The 18932-nt window shown below is 56.6% G+C and overlaps 4 protein-coding genes across 4 annotated transcripts; 2 read left to right on the top strand and 2 right to left on the bottom strand.

Moving 5' to 3' along the window:
- Positions 1 to 135: 135 nt before the first annotated feature.
- KVR01_010696 (uncharacterized protein) lies at positions 136 to 4410 on the bottom strand. The gene is made up of 4 exons (XM_044785725.1): positions 3473 to 4410; positions 3275 to 3343; positions 2971 to 3208; positions 136 to 2906 (listed from the first exon to the last, which is right to left on the bottom strand). Exons 1-4 carry the CDS (start codon positions 3714 to 3716, stop codon positions 1367 to 1369), a joined length of 2091 nt encoding a protein of 696 aa, XP_044640855.1. The 5' UTR covers positions 3717 to 4410; the 3' UTR covers positions 136 to 1366.
- Positions 4411 to 4422: 12 nt separating this feature from the next.
- On the top strand, positions 4423 to 6303 carry KVR01_010359 (uncharacterized protein). Its single transcript, XM_044785643.1, has 2 exons — positions 4423 to 5814; positions 5875 to 6303. The coding sequence occupies exons 1-2, from the start codon at positions 5212 to 5214 to the stop codon at positions 5989 to 5991; spliced, it is 720 nt and encodes a 239-aa protein (XP_044640518.1). The 5' UTR covers positions 4423 to 5211; the 3' UTR covers positions 5992 to 6303.
- Positions 6304 to 6707: 404 nt separating this feature from the next.
- KVR01_010462 (transcriptional regulator SIN3) lies at positions 6708 to 12688 on the top strand. Its single transcript, XM_044791604.1, has 6 exons — positions 6708 to 6931; positions 7126 to 7787; positions 7878 to 7978; positions 8037 to 8619; positions 8787 to 11327; positions 11382 to 12688. The coding sequence occupies exons 2-6, from the start codon at positions 7206 to 7208 to the stop codon at positions 11904 to 11906; spliced, it is 4332 nt and encodes a 1443-aa protein (XP_044640621.1). The 5' UTR covers positions 6708 to 6931; positions 7126 to 7205; the 3' UTR covers positions 11907 to 12688.
- Positions 12689 to 12714: 26 nt separating this feature from the next.
- On the bottom strand, positions 12715 to 17491 carry KVR01_010391 (uncharacterized protein). Its single transcript, XM_044787245.1, has 3 exons — positions 14235 to 17491; positions 13847 to 14175; positions 12715 to 13753 (listed from the first exon to the last, which is right to left on the bottom strand). The coding sequence occupies exons 1-3, from the start codon at positions 15572 to 15574 to the stop codon at positions 12759 to 12761; spliced, it is 2664 nt and encodes an 887-aa protein (XP_044640550.1). The 5' UTR covers positions 15575 to 17491; the 3' UTR covers positions 12715 to 12758.
- Between the last annotated feature and the right edge of the window lie 1441 nt (positions 17492 to 18932).

Here is an 18932-nt window from a genome sequence, read left to right as displayed (position 1 = left end):
ACCAGGACCAGAGCCATTGCCTCCTTCCCCGGACTAGAGTCACCCCCCACCGGGGAGATACTGTAGCAAGTTGGGGGCGTACAGATTCATCCGTGGACTCGAATCCGGTCTGCCTGCCTGCCTGCCTGCCTGCCTGCCTGCCTGCCACGTTGCCTCTGCACTACGAGGAGTCGAAATACAGTGGAAAAAGCAGAGAAAAAGAAAGCCAGAGAAATACTGTGTTGCACGCACACTCACTTACTCACCCACACCAGCCGCACTCGGCTGTGCCCTATGGAAATTAAACGAGCCAGCTGAGACATGCAGGTCGCATGGTGGGATTTGCCATGCCATGCCCATGCTAATGCCCATGCCCCACGCCTATGCCCATTGTGTCTATCTACCTATGCACGAAGCCTACAGAGGTCAAGTCCTCCACGGCCCGCACCGATTTCTAACGATTGCCTCGGTTCTGGTGGATGGGCAACCGCCGCCCGTGCAGACATACCCGTGAAAAAAGAAACGAAAAAAAGGCCCCCGCCGTGGCCGTGTCATAATGGCTCATCCAACATTTCAGTGTGTATGTATGTATTTATGTGTGTGTGCCGTGCAAGAGTGAGCAGCCAGCCAACCAGTCACCTCTGCCCACTTTGCCGCCCACCCACGTGTGAGTACAGTAAGCACTGTTCGGAATGTGACCTGGCCCACCAGGTGGCATCGCGATAACCCACCCGGGCGTCTCGGTGATGGGATTCCGGGTTGTGTGCCTGAGTGGTGAGACCAGTCGGGAATTTCGAGAGAGAGACGGCGGATATCCGCCCGGAATCCTCCAGATGTCCTCGTTTGTTGTAGTGTAGTGTAGACATCGGGAGTAGACAGACAGCCGGGGCTACGTCGCCCTCTCAGCTGCAATGGTCGCGGAGGTGAGACAGAGACACATCGTGCTCGATTATCCTCTGGGTTTACCGGCGTCAGCGGCAATGCTGCTGGCACATACGCAAAGCACTTGGGTGTTGGAGATGCATATAGTATGTGAACACAGCGGCTATACAACAGATATATAACACTAAGAAAAGACCCCTTGGTCCTTCAGCCTAGATCGAACATATTTTTGGTTTGGTCGAAACATTCCGTCGCACATTCACTCGTCATTCAGATACGGGCTACGCCACTTCGTGGTACCCAAAAGTTCCCTGCATGCGCCCTTCTTGCACACCGCCAATGCTGGTCTACTTGCACATGCGTGCGTACGCACCGTTTCCTCTCACGTCTGGAGGCCGGCAGTATAATCGCCTCAGCTGATTCCCCTTGTCCCCCACACTCTCATGAGTCGATTGGTAATGCAGTGACTAATTTGTTTCTTTTCATAAACCACCGAGGCTGATATTTATAGCTCTAGGCTCGGTGTCTGCCCCTTCACCCTGCCGATGACCTGCTGTGGTGCGTACTTAGGGATGACCTCGTCGTCGTGCAGCATCTCGAACTCCTCCGTGGCGTCACGTCCCATGAAGTTCATGATGGCCTGAGGGCCGCCGGGGTGCTCATCGAGCCAGTTGGTGAGGTCCATGACGACACCCTTCACGACAACCCACAGGTCGTCCTTCTTGTTGTGCTTGGCGACCTCCTCCATCGTGAACTCCTTCTCAGGAATCTTGAATTCCTTGGGGTTGTTGGGCTTGGAAGCAGCCTTGCCTGATTCAGCCTGGGGTGAAGGCCCCGTGGCAGAAGTGCTGGGCTGCGAGGTCAGGGCCCCGGAGGAAGCGCCGCCGGAACCCCAGTCGAGAGTGACCTTGCCAGCGGCAGGGTCCAGGTGGAGGGAGATCTGGCCCAGACGAGCGCCGGGGCCGCCTCCTGCTGCGCCCTTGAGAGCCTGTTGGAAGAGGTAGTTGCTTGCGGTGTCGCCAGCTACACGGCCGTATACGACACATCCGAGAAGGGAAGAGCCGCCCAGTCGGTTGGCGCCGTGGACACCACCGGCAAGCTCACCACATGCAAAGAGACCATCGAAAGGCTTCTGCTCCGAGTTGAGCACCTGGGCCTTGTCGTTGATCTCGATACCACCCATGGTGAAGTGCAGGACGGGCTCCATCAGGGCAACGTGGAAGTCATCGTTGATGTCCACGGGGCCGTTGTGGAAGAACTTCTTGCCCCAGGGGTCCTTCTGCTTGCCGTCTGCAATGGCGTTGTATGTTGTAAAGGTCTTTTGCAGGTGGTCTGGAGAGCAGCCAATCTCCTTGGCCAGCTCCTTTCCGGTCATCTTCTTCATCAGACCACGGCCAGAGTAGTGGCGAGTGTGGAAGTCCAGCACATTGGATGCCTTGGAGTTGAGGATGAGGCGGATAGGGAACTTGCCCTTATCCTTTTCCTTCCACATCATGCCGGAGACGTAGTCTCTGTGACCAAGCTCGTCACAGAAACGGTCTCCGTCACCGTTGATCAGGAGACCACCCTCTCCACGCAGAGCCTCGGCAGCGAGGAACTTCCACTTGGAGCCGGGGTCCTTGGGGTCAACGAGACCAGTAGGGTGCACCTGAACCTTGTCCATGTCGATGCCGTTTCCACCGATGGCCATGACCATCTTCTGACCGTCACCGGTGGCGTGGGTGCCGTTGGTGGTGGCAAGACCGTATGTGTCTGGCCTGTGCTTCTTCAGCAACGAAGTCTCACTGAAGTCAGCGGCGTAACCACCGGTCGCAAGCACGACGGGGCCATCCAAGGACTGTTCCTCGCCGTTGAGCTCAAACTTCACACCAGTGACAGTGTTCCCATCCTTGTTGAGGCTTGTAACGCGGGCCTTCTTGATGATCTCTACCCTGTCAGGCTCGGTCTCGGCAAGCTCCTCAAGTCTCTGCATGAGGGCGTATGTGATGGCCATGCCGGGGAATTTTGCGTCGTGACCGCGATGTGTTCGTGGCTGGGAGTGACCACTGCGGAAAGCAAAGTTAGAGGATTTGGGGTTGTCATGTGGTGGGCAGGAGCGAGTGAACTTACCCTAACCGCGAAACGAGAGTCAGGTCAAGGTTGAAGACATCCTGCAGCCACTCGACGGCAGCCGCGGACTTGTAGGTCAGGACCTTGATCAGGTCCGGCCTTGCCTTGTCTCTGGCAGACTTAAGTGTGTCATCGTAAAACTGCTTGACGCTGTCTTGAATCTTGGTGTCGACCTGCGTCCTGGTCAAGGCACCGTTGATGCCGGAGGTGGCCTTGGTCGAGTTGCCTCCGAAGAAGCCTGCCGAGGATCGTGTCAGAACAGATCATGCGACAATGCGAACTGCGAGCCACAGAAATGACTTACCCTGCTTGTCAAGAACGACAACATTTCCACCGGCGAGGTAAATGGTATGCGCAGCGCTCAGCCCGGACACTGTGGTGATCTCTGTCAGCTCGAGTCACAAACTGGCTGTGGTGGTGATGATGATGACAAGTGAGCTGAGAGTGGCATGTGATCGAGGCTCGGGCCCGACTCAGCCGAGGGGAGAGAGGGACGACTTACAGCCGCCGCCTACAACGATGACTCTTGGTGCCATTGTGAGAGGTCCTTCTAGATTGTTTGATGGGTAGAGGAACAAAGAAGACGCCGAAGATGGGAGGAAACGGGAGGAGGGTAGAAGGGGAATAGAAGATGTTGAAGGAGAGAAGTAGGGAGGATTGGAATGCGCCAGGTTGATATGGCAGTCAACGGCTTGAGCACCGGCTGTTGCTTGGTTGGGTCTTACCCCAGACTTGCCAGGTTCCATTGGGGGGAGGGTAGCACTAAGCCGATTTGCTGCCCTTCTGATTCGTGAGCCGAGGTCAAAAAGTCTAGCAGGGATGCCACCTCCCAGAATTACAGACCGTGGGGAGGCGAGGAGGCACGCAAACAACACGCAGGACCGGGCACCAGTCGGCAGCTCCTTTGTCCCAACCCGGGCATTTTTTTTGGCCCATCTTCGAGATTCTCATCGTCACTGAGGCCATCAAAAGTCTGCAGACTGAGCTTCACGATGCAGTTCCCTGGGAGGACAGCCTCGACCTCGGCGACGAGGCCGACACTTTAGGCAATCGGCGGCGAAAGTGACCGAGGATGCTCGCTGGCCCGCTGCCTTGGAGCTGGTTGTCGGGGAAATTGTGCCGAGGTGTTCAACTCCTGGCTGGCCTGGCTCGACGGCTGACCAAAATACGCCAGGATCCCAGACCCCGGGGTCTCGTCCGAGTGTGGGGAACCCTCGTTCGATCTGCCTCCGCGAGCGGAGCCCACTCGCCCACGAGGCCTGGAGGGTCGCCATGAAAGCCGAATGGGGGCACCCGCGAAGGAGAGGGTCCTCGAGCGGGCGGCACAATGGACCAACTCGCCCCGAGAACTCGCCCCGAGACGCTGGCTTCAGTCCGTCGGGCGCCTCTGCACCTGGGGCAAACTTCGACCACAGACAGAGACTGCCGTGGGAATGAAACATAGCCTGGTGGCCAATCTCGAGTCAATTGCGTCTTCCATTACACTATTTGGGGCCGGCGCACTGGGCAGTCGGCAGCACAGGCTGTCGGGCAGTCGGCGGCCAGCATGGTCACGCGTTCGAGGTTGCAGAATTGCGCTCGCTCGTTCTCTCTGTCACATGCGAAACACACCGAATGAACCCCTACTTTCGACCGCCGCACAACACAACACGACAATTCCAGGTTCCTAGCGAAACGGCTACGCAGCTTCCAGGGCAGCGCCAGGGTGGTCATCTGACAACCCCAGACTGACCCCGTGGGAAAGCCTAATGCAATGCACTCTGGCTGGCAGGCATGTGAAAATGGCCTGGCCTTGTCTGTCGTCCAAGGCTGGTCTTCAGCCTTCCGCGCCCACCGAATGCCTGTGCTTTCCGTTCCACGTGTGATCACATGGATGACCAGACACAGAGCCTGAGAGGACAGAGTTCCAGGTTCATGTCAAGCATACGAGGATGGTCGAGTCGGGGAACAACCCTGGTAGACGTCCTCAGAGTCTCGCACCTGGGCCTTGTGCCGTGTCTACCACCAACATCAAAGAAAAGGGGAATGAACCAGCCCCTTTGACCTACATACCTAGGGTTAGGGCTCATATCTCCTCTTATCAGTCCCTCGAGGGACCAACCACTACGTCATCAACCCATCGCAGGTTCGGCAGTACGTTACGCACCAGCTCATGCATCTGGAGTCCTTCCTGGCGCACACTGGTAGAGCGTCGAACAGAATAAGAAGACACAGATAACCAGAAGAAGCTTCACTCAAACCATGAGGCCCACCCAAGTCGCCCTTCTGCTGTCATCCGCCGCCGTCGCCCAGTCACTGATGCCCATCTCCGTTTCGCTCCACAATCGGGGCCGTGGCGGCAGAGCGATCCCGCCAGCCATCAGCGCCGAAGAGGTCCAACGACCCATCATGGACGGCCCAGGCCCAGCATTTCCCCCTGGCGCCTCACAACCCGAGCCAAGTGGCCCTCAGGACCCTCCCGCTGGGGGACCGGGCACTGTGATCTTGTCAGACGTGATGGGAAAAGATCGAAGTATAAATGTATTCGCGAGCCTCATTCGCGACGTCGACTCCCTGTCGCGCCGACTCGACGACTCGTCACAGAACTCGACCGTCCTCGCACCGCTGAACTCGGCCATGGATAAGCTGCCGCGTAAACCCTGGGAAGACCCAGAAGACTACGACAAGCTGGGTGCTGATGCGTACGAGGGTGATGATGGGAGGGGCCGGGCGCTGAATAACATCAAGAGATTCGTTGAGGCGCACATCGTGCCCGAAAGCCCATGGAAAGAGGGCGTCAGGGCCAAAACCCTGGGCAGCGACAGCACCGAGATATGGTGGGAAGAAAAGGATGGCAATAAGATGGTGCGGTCCCTGTGCGCTCTGGTGTTTTCCTCTGCGTGCTCGACTAACGCTGCGTGGCAGATTCAACCGGGGAATATCGAGGTTTCCTCTGTGGCAAGCTCCGTCTCAAATGGTGAAGTTGTAAGTGGCAGCCAAACCCTTCCCCTAATGCACCTTGTACGAGGAAAGCCCCGTTGACCCCATGCTCGCGACAGTGGATACTGAAGGGTGCTCGGAATTATTCGTAATTTGCCACGCCGCAGGACCGGTTGGAAAATTCAGAGTTGGGCCACTGAAGCATTCAAGGCTTCGAGATGGAGTATGCGATGCCGCGACAAGCACGAGTGTGACGGTCTTGCAGCGGTGACTTCGTAAACCGCGCCTCTCTGACGGTGCACTAGTGCAAGCCGGTGCAAGTCACACTCTTCTTTATGGCAGACCACAGCATATATATACCCTACAGTGCAGTTGCCGGACAAAGAATACATACACAATATACTACTTACACCATATCAGCACAAACTGCATGATGACTTGTGATGACTTGTTGCGTCATGCCCTCTCCAAATACGGCCCAGGGAGCAGTTCGCAGCTTCCCGCTGCGCAAACGACTCGAGGAGCCCGTAGCGGGAGTGACGCGTTTTTTTCTCTTTGATGGAAATCTGCTGCAGCCCCTGATTTGGGCAAGTGGTTGGTCCCGCGGCAGGCAAAAAGACGGAACGTCACTGCTAAGAGCCACGAAGGGAAGTGGAGTCAGCTAGAGAGCTCGAGTGGCGCTAACAGTCACGCCAGAGAATGACCTGCCACTCCAGTTATCGAGCCTTGTGGTCCCTACCACGCTTATCTACACGTGAACACTCTTCGCCCAAAACCAATGTTACTGCCAGTCGCTCGATAACGACCCCGGGACCGCTGTCGCATTGCCCTGCTCTAAGGTTCTCTTGGTCGCCAATCCCAGCTCGCTTCGGTCATTGTCGTGGTGTCGGGCGATCTGACCTCCAAATCCTCCCCTTCAGAGCTTGCAAATCGTGATCTACACAACTCCCCTCACGCCAGAGCTGTTCTTTTCCTACCCTCGAGAGGTCACCCTCGGCAAATGTATCTTATCTTTCTTCAGCTCAAATGCTCACGAATGACAGTAAGTGACGAGCCTCTTCCGGTCCGATCGTCTGCTGGAGCTCCAGCTCGGGCAAGCCCTTTCTCGAGAGACACTGTCGGCTTCGGCTTTGTCACTCGTGCGCACAACTCGATGCACCTGGTTCCTCGCTCCTTGTGTTGTTGTTTTTTGCCCGTCTTTCGCCCCTCAACTTCTCTGATTCTGACGTGCTGCAGTCACTCTGAGGTATAGAACGTGAGCTGTGGCCCCGAGTCCATTCTCCCCTGAAAGCCTCCGCCGGCACTTGCCCCACAATATGGACGAGCAACGGCACCGCAACCCTCTCCTCGAGCAGGACGAGAGGATCCGCGAACGAGAGAGGGAACGCGAAAGAGAAAGAGAAAGAGAGCAGAGGGAACGCGAAAGCGACCGCGCAAATCGAGAACCATACCCGCCGAGCGCGCCTCACCACAGCAATGCCGGCTCCATCCCAATCCACCAGCCTGTCGCGAACCGATTTCCCGGCACAATACACAGCCCGGGTGGCCTGTTGGCCAACCACGGTGCCAACCCAACAAGCGTGCCACTTGGCGCGCCCTCTGGGCCAGGAGGGCCTCCAGGAGGCGTCCACGGCGACTCCAACAGTAGGCAGCTTCCTCACGGCGTCCAGAATGGCGCTGCCCCGTCGCAGCATCAGATGTTCGCCCCGGCACCACATGGTCCCATGCCGCCCAACGGGCCCTCCGGAAGTGCTGCGACCATGTTCGGGCCTCCCCTCCAGCCGGAAGGCGGTAGGGGTGCCGCGCAACACGTGCCTTTCAGTGCCGGTATGGCGCCTGGTCATGCATTGGCCCCCGTCTCGGGCAACATGAACCAGGGTCAGCAGCCCATACTCAATGTGAGATACTACCGCAGTTCCGAAGATGCAGACCGAGGTCGGGAGCAAATGCTTCCTCGGGACACCCATGCTGATGCCCGTTTCCAACAGGATGCTCTCAGCTACCTTGACCAGGTCAAAGTTCAGTTCTCGGAGCAGCCAGACGTGTATAATAGGTTCCTCGATATCATGAAGGACTTCAAGAGCCAGACGTGAGTGGCAGCTCTGCCCCTGTCTTCTGAAATGTTGCAAGTAGCTGAGAGGTGGCAGGATCGACACACCGGGTGTGATAAGTCGCGTCTCCGAACTGTTCGCCGGCCATCCCAACTTGATTCAAGGCTTTAACACATTCCTCCCACCGGGATACCGGATCGAATGCGGGTTGGAGAACAACCCGAACAGCATCAGGGTAACGACGCCGTCGGGCACCACCCTCCATTCGATTGGCCCTGGCAGGTCGGTGCAGATAGAGTCGGGTCCACCACCGTCTTCTGCCCCCAGGGAGCGCTTCGCGGACCAGCGCCCACCCAACTGGCAAGGCCCAGTGCAGCACAGCATCGAAAGCCCAGAAGTCCAGTTCAGCACACCCGCTCAGAGTGGCCACGGTCCCATCCCCCACGGATCAGGCCAGAGTGCGCCTTTCGATTCCCACAGCCCTGTGCAGCAGCGAGGCCAGCCTCCACCACAGGCGACCTCGGCAACCTCTCACCCCCCTGTTGCTCGAAATGCGCTCACTCCAACCCCAGCTGCTGTTCAGGCGTTGAATGGGGCTGCTGCACAATCGCAGGCCAACATAGAGAAGCGAGGCCCGGTCGAGTTTAATCATGCTATAAGTTATGTGAATAAGATCAAGGTAAGCTAGTCCATTGTAGCTCGCTTAGCGGTCGATTATTTCCTCGGGTTTTGCCCATTGTGAGCAACTAGGCGGGCCATAAAATGGAGGGCCCGATTACTGGCAGCCCTTGCCTTTTGCTTATTTAACCAGGACGAAAAAGCGTCTAACCAAGAGCTCTGTCACAGAACCGCTTCCAAGATAAACCCGAGATTTACAAGCAGTTCTTGGAGATTCTGCAGACGTACCAGCGCGAGCAGAAGCCAATCCAGGACGTTTACGCCCAAGTCACCACACTGTTCAACGCTGCCCCAGACCTCCTCGAAGACTTCAAGCAATTCCTGCCAGAGTCGGCTGCGCAGACGAGGGGAGCTGCCCAACGCGCCGAGGAGTTCACCGCCATGACCAATATGGCCTCGACGCCCCAGCCTGGGCACACGGCTCGAGATGGGCCCAAGGGCCCGCCGGTCGGCACCTTTGCACCCCCAGCCAGCACGAGCAAGGAGAGCAAGAAACGCGCCCGACCAGACAAGCAGGCTGGTCCCCCTACGTCAGCGCCCGTCGATCCACCGACGTCCAACATGCGAGGAGCGCCCGCATCGGCAAGCAACAAGAGATTGAAGACCAACCACCCCAAGCCGGGCGTTGCTGAGGGTGTTGAGCCCAACCTTACGCCCTGCATGCCGGTGCCTCTGGCGCCCACTTCCCCTGCTACCTCTGGCGATCTCGAGATAGCCTTCTTCGACAAGGCCAAAAAGTTCATCAACAACAAGACGGCGTTCTCCGAGTTTCTCAAGCTTTGCAACATGTTCACCCAGGAGCTTCTCGACAAGGATGACCTCATTGCTAAGGCGTCACAATTCATTGGCGGCCACGCTGAGCTCTTTGGCTGGTTCAAGGAGTTTGTATCCTTTAGTGGAGAGGACCATATCATTGAACAGCGCCCCGAGCCTGCAACTGGCCGCGTGTCTTTGAGCAATTGCCGCAGTTACGGGCCAAGCTATCGCCTGCTTCCCAAGAGAGAGAGGCTCAAGCCGTGTAGCGGCCGCGACGAGCTTTGCAACTCGGTCTTGAATGACGAATGGGCGTCTCACCCTACGTGGGCTTCCGAGGACTCTGGCTTCGTCGCCCATAGGAAGAACGCATTCGAGGAGGGTCTCCACCGGATAGAGGAAGAACGCCACGACTACGACTTCTACATTGAGGCCAACCAGAAGTGCATCCAACTCTTAGAGCCCATCGCGCAGCAGATGTTGACGCTGACACCCAACGATCGAGCCAATTTCAGGATGCCCACGGGCCTCGGTGGTCATAGCCAATCCATCTACAAACGAGTCCTGAAGAAAGTGTACGGTCCAGAGCATGGCCCACAGGCTGTCAACGACATGTTTTCCAACCCATTCAGCGTTGTGCCGGTGGTGCTAGCCCGACTGAAGCAGAAGGACGAAGAGTGGAGATTTTCTCAGCGCGAGTGGGAACGGGTTTGGCAGACGCAGACTGAGACCATATACCTCAGGTCGCTCGACCACATGGGCCTGTCTATCAGGAATAACGACAAGCGCACCTACTCGGCCAAACACCTCGTCGATGTCATCAAGACGAAACACGAAGAGCAGAAGCGGATGCGGTCTGCGAGACACAAGATCCCCCACTATCAGTTTCAATGGAACTTCGAAGACAAGGAGCTCATTCTGGATCTCCTCAGGCTTATGTTCCTGTATGCCATGAACAGTGGGCAGCATGGCGCCACCGAGAAGGAGCGCATTCTGGACTTCTTCGAGACCTTCATCCCCCAATTCTTTGACCTCCCAGAGGACAAGGTGCAGGAAAGACTTGCCAACATTGATAGGGACTCAGGCGACGAAGACGCCGAGGAGCTTCCTCCAACTGAGCTGACAAATGGGAGGTCGGGACGTCGTAACGGTCGCAAGTCTGATCTGCTACGCGGCGTTCTTGACCCTGGTCGCAACGGTAGCAAGCCGCGCACCCACAAGGAGGGCAGCGCAGCATCGGGAAGCAAGGAGACCACGCCCGACGTGGCCTCTGGCAATGAGGAAGAGATGCCTGATGCCCCCGAAGATGCCTCAGTGCCCGAGATTGGTGCCAACGATAGGTGGCTTGCCACCGCTCCTGTGCCCACGGTCGCATCCGGCGACAACTCTTTGCTTGACGAACAGGGTGACCTGAAGGCCGATGGCTCCTTTCCTCGGCCCTGGTTCAACTTCTTCTGTAACCAGACCATTTATGTCTTCTTCAGCATCCTACAGACGGTATACCAACGTCTGAAGGGTGTCAAGGACAACAAGGAAAGCGTACTCAACGAGATACGGCGTGAGAAGCTGGAGAAGCCGGCCAAGGTCCTGGGCCTGGTCCAGGATGACCTCAAGTTCTTCAGCGACCTTCCGGAGGACAAGTTCTGGAGCCGGACACTCGAGCTGATCGAGGATTTCATAAACAGCGACATCGACGAGAACCGCTATCAGGACGTCTTGCGGCATTACTACCTCAGCAATGGCTGGCAACTCTACACAATCCAAGACTTGCTCAAGACTCTTTGCCGCCTTGCCCTTGTCTGCAACAATACTGACAACAAGGACAAGACACCAGACCTGATCAAGCAATACATGCTCAGCCGACAGCATGACGAAACCAGTTACCAAGTCGAAATTAGCCACCGCAAGTTTGCTGAAAAGTGTATCAAGGACGGAGAGATGTTTGTCATCACCTGGGTAAGTGTCTTGCACCCACCAACTTGTCCAAACGCAATACCAACGTATCCACAGATCCCAGGCAAGAACGAGGCAACAGTTCGCTGGCTCCAGAAGGATGACACGACCTTCCACATGGATGAGATGGAGCTCAGAGACCGCTGGCAATACTACATCTCCTCATGGATGCGCACCGAGCCAACCGAAGGCGTGCCTAGGTCGCGCATGCAAAAGGTCGTGCTCACTCGCAACCTACCCTCAGGGGATGCCGACTCGGACGGCGATTACCAACCGAAGGCCATCTCTTACAGTGAGGGTCTGGTCCTGAAGATCTGCCTCAACACGTCCAAGATCAGCTACGCCAAGGGCACCTCCAACTACTTCATCTATAACATTGACGGAGGGTCTGCCGAGGAGCGCGAGGAGCGAGAGCAACGAAAGCAGCTCGTCAGGGAGGTTCGCAACCAGAAGTTCACCGAGAAGATGGCCATGAACAGCCCCTGGATGAAGAACCTCAGCCAGGAACAGGTTCAGCATGCCAAGGAGGCTTACGAGAAGTGGAAGACGGAGGGCATCGCACCCGCTCAGGACGACGAGTAACACGCTCCTGCTGTGAGTGCGGCGCGGTTGCGTTAACGACACGAGCTTTCGGTATGAATGCGTGCCAAGCCCACGCGCCTCGGGTCGGACCAACTCTTCTGAATCTTGGGCCCTCTGGCCCCCAGTAATTCATCACTATGATAAGAAAAGACAAAAAAAAAAAAGAATCCGTTCAAGTACCGACCAGGTGGATGATGACGAAACGAGCACTTGCATTATGGGGGGGAGTTGCAAGACACGACGATCTCGAATGGGGCGACGGGAATGGGGAGGGTCGTAGACACGATAGTGAGCAGTTCCAGCTTTGTTCCCTGCATCATGCACGAGAGACAGAGAGAGACAGAGAGAGACAGAGAGACAGAGAAAGGGAAGACATTTGGAGATCACGGCCGACTGATTGCTTGCTCGACTTACAGTACCTGTCAATTTTGGCCGTCCACATCATGATTGATTCCCTTGTGCCCGGTCGCAGCAGCCATGACTGCTAGTAGTGGCAGGGGGAAAGGGGGAGGAAAGGAGAGACACACACGCCTGTGGCCGCTCGACCGCTCGTCCCTTGAGGGGGGTAGAGGCATTGGTTTTCGGGAAGCTGTTTTCTGTACTGCTAAATAACGAGTAATAAATTCTCTCGTATGCAAACGTGGCCCCACTGACTTATCGTGGACTTCGCATGTGGACATAAATGCCGCGTTTGCAGTCGATATACTCCTCTTTCTCTTCTACGATATAGACATAATGGCGAAACGACCTCGAGGGGGGGCATCACGGCATGTCTGGACAAGAGGTTCGAGGCTGTTGCATGAAAGCCAGTAATCACATGATCTATGTTGGTATCTCTGTTCTATGAATGCTCTAAAAAGAAAACAACCCGCTCCTTCTTTTCCCAAAGGGGTAAACCAGTAACGCCGCCAGTCCAAGTCCTACCGAAATGCTGATTGCCACCTGAATAACGCTGAGAAGAACCGTAAATGCGCCTGTGTTGAGATCAGACGCTCCCATCGTCGAGGCTGCCGCCGTCTTGTTCCCTATGATTGCGTTCGCGCTGGTCACGCCGGCGACCAGAGATCCACCCGAAGCTAGGCCACTAGGCACCTGCACGAAGATCGCGGGCAGCATGGCCGCTGCTGCCAGACCATAGCCCACCTTGCGGGCCGTCGTCTCGGGGTCCTCGTTTGCCTTTGTAATGCCCTTCTCGACATCCTTGTTCACCTTTCGCAACTTCCATTCCAGCCACCAGTTCTCGGCTGGGCGGCTGACCCGAGAATATAGGTTCGCCAGCACGCCGATCGTCAGTGCTCCCAGGGTGTTGGAGATGGTAGACGAATCCAAATACTTGTTTGTATAGCTGTTGACGACGTATCCAGCAAAAGAAATCGTGACCATCACGGGAAGCTGCTTGTATTTTGCCTGGTTGATGACACACAGGCAAAGAGTGAAGAGCGGCACGAAAAGCAAGTTCCAATAGCTGTTGAGGGGCTTGGAACACTGCGTTGAGCTCACTGCGTTCTTGTCCATCAGACCGTAAAGGACTGCTCCGATGGTAACGCCGTAACCGAGGAACAGCGTGTATATCATGGCATAAACCATGCGAACGGAACCGGCGATCATGTTGTGGCTCTGAAGCTCAAGACTTCCGCAGAGGACCATGTATCCTGGAAGGATGAGTGCAATAGAAGCCTGTGAGAGAGCCGAGAAGCAGAACAGGTGCTCTCCGTTGTACTGGATTGAACCAAACATTCTTCCCAGGAAAGACATCAGTAAAGCCGCTGAGGTCTCGAATACATTGGCGTACAGCTCGCTGGATGGCGCCGCGATAAGCTGCATCAAGCCCACGATACAGCCCATTACTAGTTCAAGTCAGTCCATCAAATTTGAGAAGAGCATATATCACAGACGAAGGTAAGTTTGCTTTGAGAAGTTGGGCGCAGGGAGTTTCTTACCAAACGCGATAGGCATATCGATCCATCTGCCCTGGAAGGCAAAGGGAGCAACGCAAACAGCGGCCAACCCGTATGTCATTACACGGATCCACTTGTTGAACTTGGGCTTCCTGTTGACAACAGCATCCAACCGAGACATGGCCTCATCCACTCCTATGAGGTCATGGACAACCAGCTTGTAGATCTCGTGAACGTCTCGGAGCTTCCCCAAGTCCACGCCCTGCGGAACCCGGACAATCTTGACCTCAGTGGTGTGGGTGTGAGTGTCGTCGAATGAAATGATCATACAACCGGGGAGGTAGAGAAACTGTCCTTCAATGGCCAAAACCCTACAATCACGATTAGCCCTTGTCCATGGTCAGAAAATCAAAGAAAAGCTTGTGCTCACCTAGCCGACATGGCCATGTATGCCTCGAGCCTGTGGGTTGGCGCTCCAAACGCCATCAACGCCCGGCATAGCTTGACCATGTATTTGTGACGGCTGATGATCTCTGCGATGTGCTTCTTGATTTGTAGTTGTTCGAGCTTCTGCTGGGGTGTCTTGGAGGATTTCCGCTTGTGTTCCTTCTTTGGGCGTTGCTCACGCTCAATCCTCTCGCGCTTCAACTTGTCCGTCACGATCTCGGACCAGTCCTTGTTGGAAGTAGCTGGTGCTGCAAGCGTGGATGAGGATCCTATGAGCTCGGCAAGTGTGGACGCGGAATTGCGGGCTCCCAGGCCAAACAATCCGCTGCGTGGGCGCTCCGGCCGGGGTGTGCCAGGCGCAGTGCTTGGTGGTGAGCCGCGAGGCGTCCTGTTGGGAGTGCGGGAAGGGGTGGTTGTAGCGCTCCCTTCGCCGCTATGGTTCCGGTCCTCCTGGTTGTACAGCTTGAGCAAGGTCCCGAGGATACCACCGTGGTAGTTGGTCGGAGCAGGCGGAACAAACTCGAGGTCGTAGGCGACTGGTGTGGCTGTCCCTGATCGGATGTCATCTGGCTCCTGGTGGGCTTGTGCGAATCCCATCGTGGCGCCCCTGTTTGCGCGACGTTTCGTGTGACTTCGTACCAGCCTATCTGCGTCTGCCTCGACCTTCTGGCGGAATTTCAGTCCCGATTGATCCACATCTTCGTCTGGCTTCACTGCCCCGGTGGCCGCCGCATGGTCGTGCGTATCCGTTTGATTCAATAAGCTTACATTGTCGAAAGTTCCCGTGACGGGCGAGTCATCTGGTGATGCCCTCGAGACCACGCCAGAGACACTCTCGGCCAAGCGGCCAGCCCTGTGCCGTGCCTCGATCTCGGATGGATGAGATAGCCCCTCGACGGGCTCGGCGGGGTTTTCGGGGTAGTTGTGTTTCCGGAGCACAGGTTTTGGCAGCCGGAGGTTGGGAACTGACATGTTGGGCATCTGTGGGCCTGCGTGGTCCTCTGGTTTCAGGATCCTTTCCAGGGCGTTGGTGACCTCTTCCTTATCGAAGGAGTCTCTCCGGGCCGGGCTGGTTATGGCGGCATCTGGAATACCGGGTGTGCTGTTGCGAGAGTCGGGCACGGGGACATGCGAGAAGTAGTCGCCTTCGTCCGGAGGCGATCGATCCTCTGGGTTGCCCACCCAGCCCACCTTTTTCTTCTTTTCCCGCGGGGTGGTGACGGTGATGATTGGGCTGAGCTGGTTCCGGTATGCCTGGCTGGCGCTGGGCTGTCCGTCTCGAGCGGGAGAGGCCGGTCTTGAAGGAGAGGTGTTGGACGACATGGTGAGGTTGTGCCAGAGGCCAAGTGAGAGTAAACGAGATGACGATAACCCAAGGGAATGTCCCCAGAGGGACGTGCCCGAGGATCTGTCGAGAGTCGAGAGAGAAGGAAAAGGTGGTAATTCAGCAGATGTTGCGCTCCCGGAGTGCTATGTTTCACCACTGATCGTCCAAAGCCCAATGTCCCAGACTCCGGACGTAGGAATTGAGGTGGCACTCAGTGGCCAGTGAACCCAAAGGCGAGCACCACAGGGCAGATGACCCACTGGCGAAGGGCTTTGGCTAAGATTGTTGTCGAGGCCAATAAGAGATGATGAGACAAATGCACACAGAGGCTTAGAAGTCCCAAGCTGTGAAGATCCCTTGAATGTTCGAGGTGGGCGGTGGAGAGAGGGAGGACGGGGAGATTTATGGGTCGAATACAAGGCCGACCTGGCGCAAAAGGGGCAGTTGATACAATAATAGAAAACGACCGGACGGGATTGTGCGTTTCCTGGATGCTGTGTTCTCCAGGTGGGTGGATTTTGTGGTTGTACTGTGAACCGGGACGAGAACTGGGTCCTCTGATTGTCCGATTGTCTGGGGAAGAAGTCTGGATTCCGGGCGTAGTGTAAACAATAAATAATGGGTATGGCCAGTAAGGGGCAGGTACCCGGTCGGGGAGGAGGGCGGTCGATACGGAGTACAGCTGCTGGAAGGTGCAGGCGGGCAACGGAGCCGTGAGTGGGTGAATGGCTGGGTGAATGGGTGTATGTATAAACACGGGTGGGTGTATGGAGTAGTCAACGAATGTGTGTATCCGCAAAAGCAAGTGTGATAAGGGAAGGCGCTGTGGGCCAAGGTCGTCTTGGGTGTCGTCTTGCCAGGCTTGCCTGTGTGTGCCCGACGATCGTGGTCAGATCGCAGATGGGACTGGGAGGTGGGATGGGTGGATGTCGTTTTCGTTGACGAGCAGGAGGAGACAGGGCAGGGTGAGATAAATGACTGGCATTTTGTTTTGGCTGCTGCCCTGTTCTGCCTGTCTGCTTCAAACCGTCAGGAGGTAGGTAATGTGTACTGCAGTACTTGATTAGTCAATCAATCGCATGCCAGTGCTGCCGGGAGCCACGAGTTAGACCCAGTATCAGATCAAAAGTCAGTGCCAAATGTCATTGTGGGATAATCCAAGACTCGTTGCCATCTGCCCGCCTGCCCAGGTGCCTGAGTGCCCGTCTACAGCTTTCCAATTGTGGGTCCCAAAGGGCGGGAAGGAGACAAACCCCCCATCGAAAACGTCACCTCCACAAGACCAAGGAAGTCGCCGCCGTGTGGACCTCCTTCCTTCACTTGGCCTCTCGCCCTCCATCCGACCTTCACTACCGCGCTGCAGCTCCCTGCGTTGTTGCCCTGTGGTTGGTGGTGTGAGCTGGGACAGACCCATCAGCCCAAGAAAAGGACCCAAGAAACCATCTTCTCCCCCTGCTGCGCCGTGTCATGACATGGCGTGCAGTGGTTTTTCACTTGCGCCGCCGCCCGCCGCCTCGCCTCCTTGACTCCCGGTCAGCCAGTCCAGACGACCGGCCAGACCGTGAGACGCGCCGCCCGTGGGCTGTGTGGTTTGCTGTCGAGCCAGCGAGTCTGTTGTTAGTCTCGGAAAGTTGGGCCGAGTGGATCGCCGTAACAGCCTGAAAATTGGGTCGGAGCCTCCATTATGAATGAAAATCTGGCGATAGCCTAGGGGAGAGGCGACCTAGCGCTGCAGGCCCAGAGATATACGGCATGGATCGACCCTGCTTGGTTTCAAGCCACGCATCTTGACAGCGTGGGATGACTTGCCAGGGCCTCCGTGCCTTGTCAGCTTGTGTGTGTGTGGCCCCCAATGCCCAGGAGCGACGGCGAACAGGCCCTGGACTAACTAACGCGAACCGCTGCAGAACGGCAGAACGGCAGAACGGCCGAGGTCAAGAATAGCACGCACCGAGCTTGCCGATTCGATACGAGACAACGCCATGGTCGCCCAGCCTGCAACACTTCGGGCCGTAGATAACAGCGCAAGCACGGCCGCGTACCGGAATGTCACGGTTACACAGGTGGCTCCAACGTCGGAAGCTTCAACGAGTACAGAATACCTGCCCAACTGCCCAAGCAGACAGGCAGATAACACAACACTCGGCCGGAGATGGTTGGCTGCAGCCAGGCACCAGGCAGGGCCGTGTAAAATGGATCAACTCAGGGGCACATACATACGCAACGCACCCGATATCCAACTGGACGATCAGCGTGCCAGGAGTTTGCGCGCTCATTACTCTCGGCCCAGTATCGATTGGGTGCCAGAGCCACCACGGCGGCTGCAGGCTTGCACGGGGAGCAGGAATGTCACACATTACCGCCCATCCCGGCTCTGATGGAGATCGTCAGGGCCCAGTCAGCCCTTTCCTCCTACTTTCACATGCGAAACGAGACGACATCTCGCCAGAGAACCTTCCTATCTTCCCACGGGCCAAACCACAAAAACTCAAAAAAGAGTCAAGACCGCCTCGATTCCCCGGCACCGCTGATCCCTGGCCTTTAACTGGGTCTCGAGTCCATCTGGCCTGGACCCTGCCCCGACTCATGCTCGCCTCTCTTGTCCGGCGCCACGGGAGCAGACCCAGGATCTCGCAGTCTGACGGTCTGCAATTTGAGCCTCACGGCCGCGACGAACCAACCACCACTCCCTAATATCTCTGACACGAACGGACTGGCGGGTAAAATGTCTGCATCTCATGCGCGCCACCATGCACCTCAGGTTCCTGCAGTTCATTGCATGAGACGGAAACTACTGTAAGCGAGCTGCTGGCTGAGCTGTCGGTCCCACAATGCCGGCCGCCAACCTCACCCGACTTTACTACGCCAACACCACTGTAGTCATTCAGTCCACAGGCGCCCTGGGCATTACGCGACTGCATGCTGAACCTTGGAATACGACCACAATTATGACATAGGCCCATCCCCTAGCTATATGCGACGTGGCTCAGGAGCTTCGTCAACAACTAATCTGCACTGGCGTCGTCATTCGGCATCGTTGCTCAACAGAGTCAGCCATCACCAGTGCGCCCCTCCGTTTCGTCTGACACTTGGGCCGGCACGATTGGACGTGCAGATCTCATCATCTGTTTGGCGTTGCATCGGCATAATGAGCCCTACACGCCCGCCCGCCCACCCGCAGCGCCAGCAAGGCCCCTTGCCGTTAACCTTGCCCCTGCTCCTGGCCCTAGGCAAGTCCCAATGCGGTAACCCGCGAGGCTCACGCCTGAGTCCTGATATCGCGACATCTCTACGGTCTATTGACCGAACACCCCATTAATAGTGGAGTGGGAGAAGTATCCGTACGCACACGGT

The sequence above is a fragment of the Diaporthe batatas genome (assembly GCF_019321695.1).
Source record: "Diaporthe batatas strain CRI 302-4 chromosome Unknown Contig00013, whole genome shotgun sequence".
In the NCBI taxonomy this organism is placed as follows: domain Eukaryota; kingdom Fungi; phylum Ascomycota; class Sordariomycetes; order Diaporthales; family Diaporthaceae; genus Diaporthe; species Diaporthe batatas.
The sequence above is the reverse complement of the archived record's forward strand: the minus strand, read 5'-3'. Positions and strand labels throughout refer to the sequence as shown.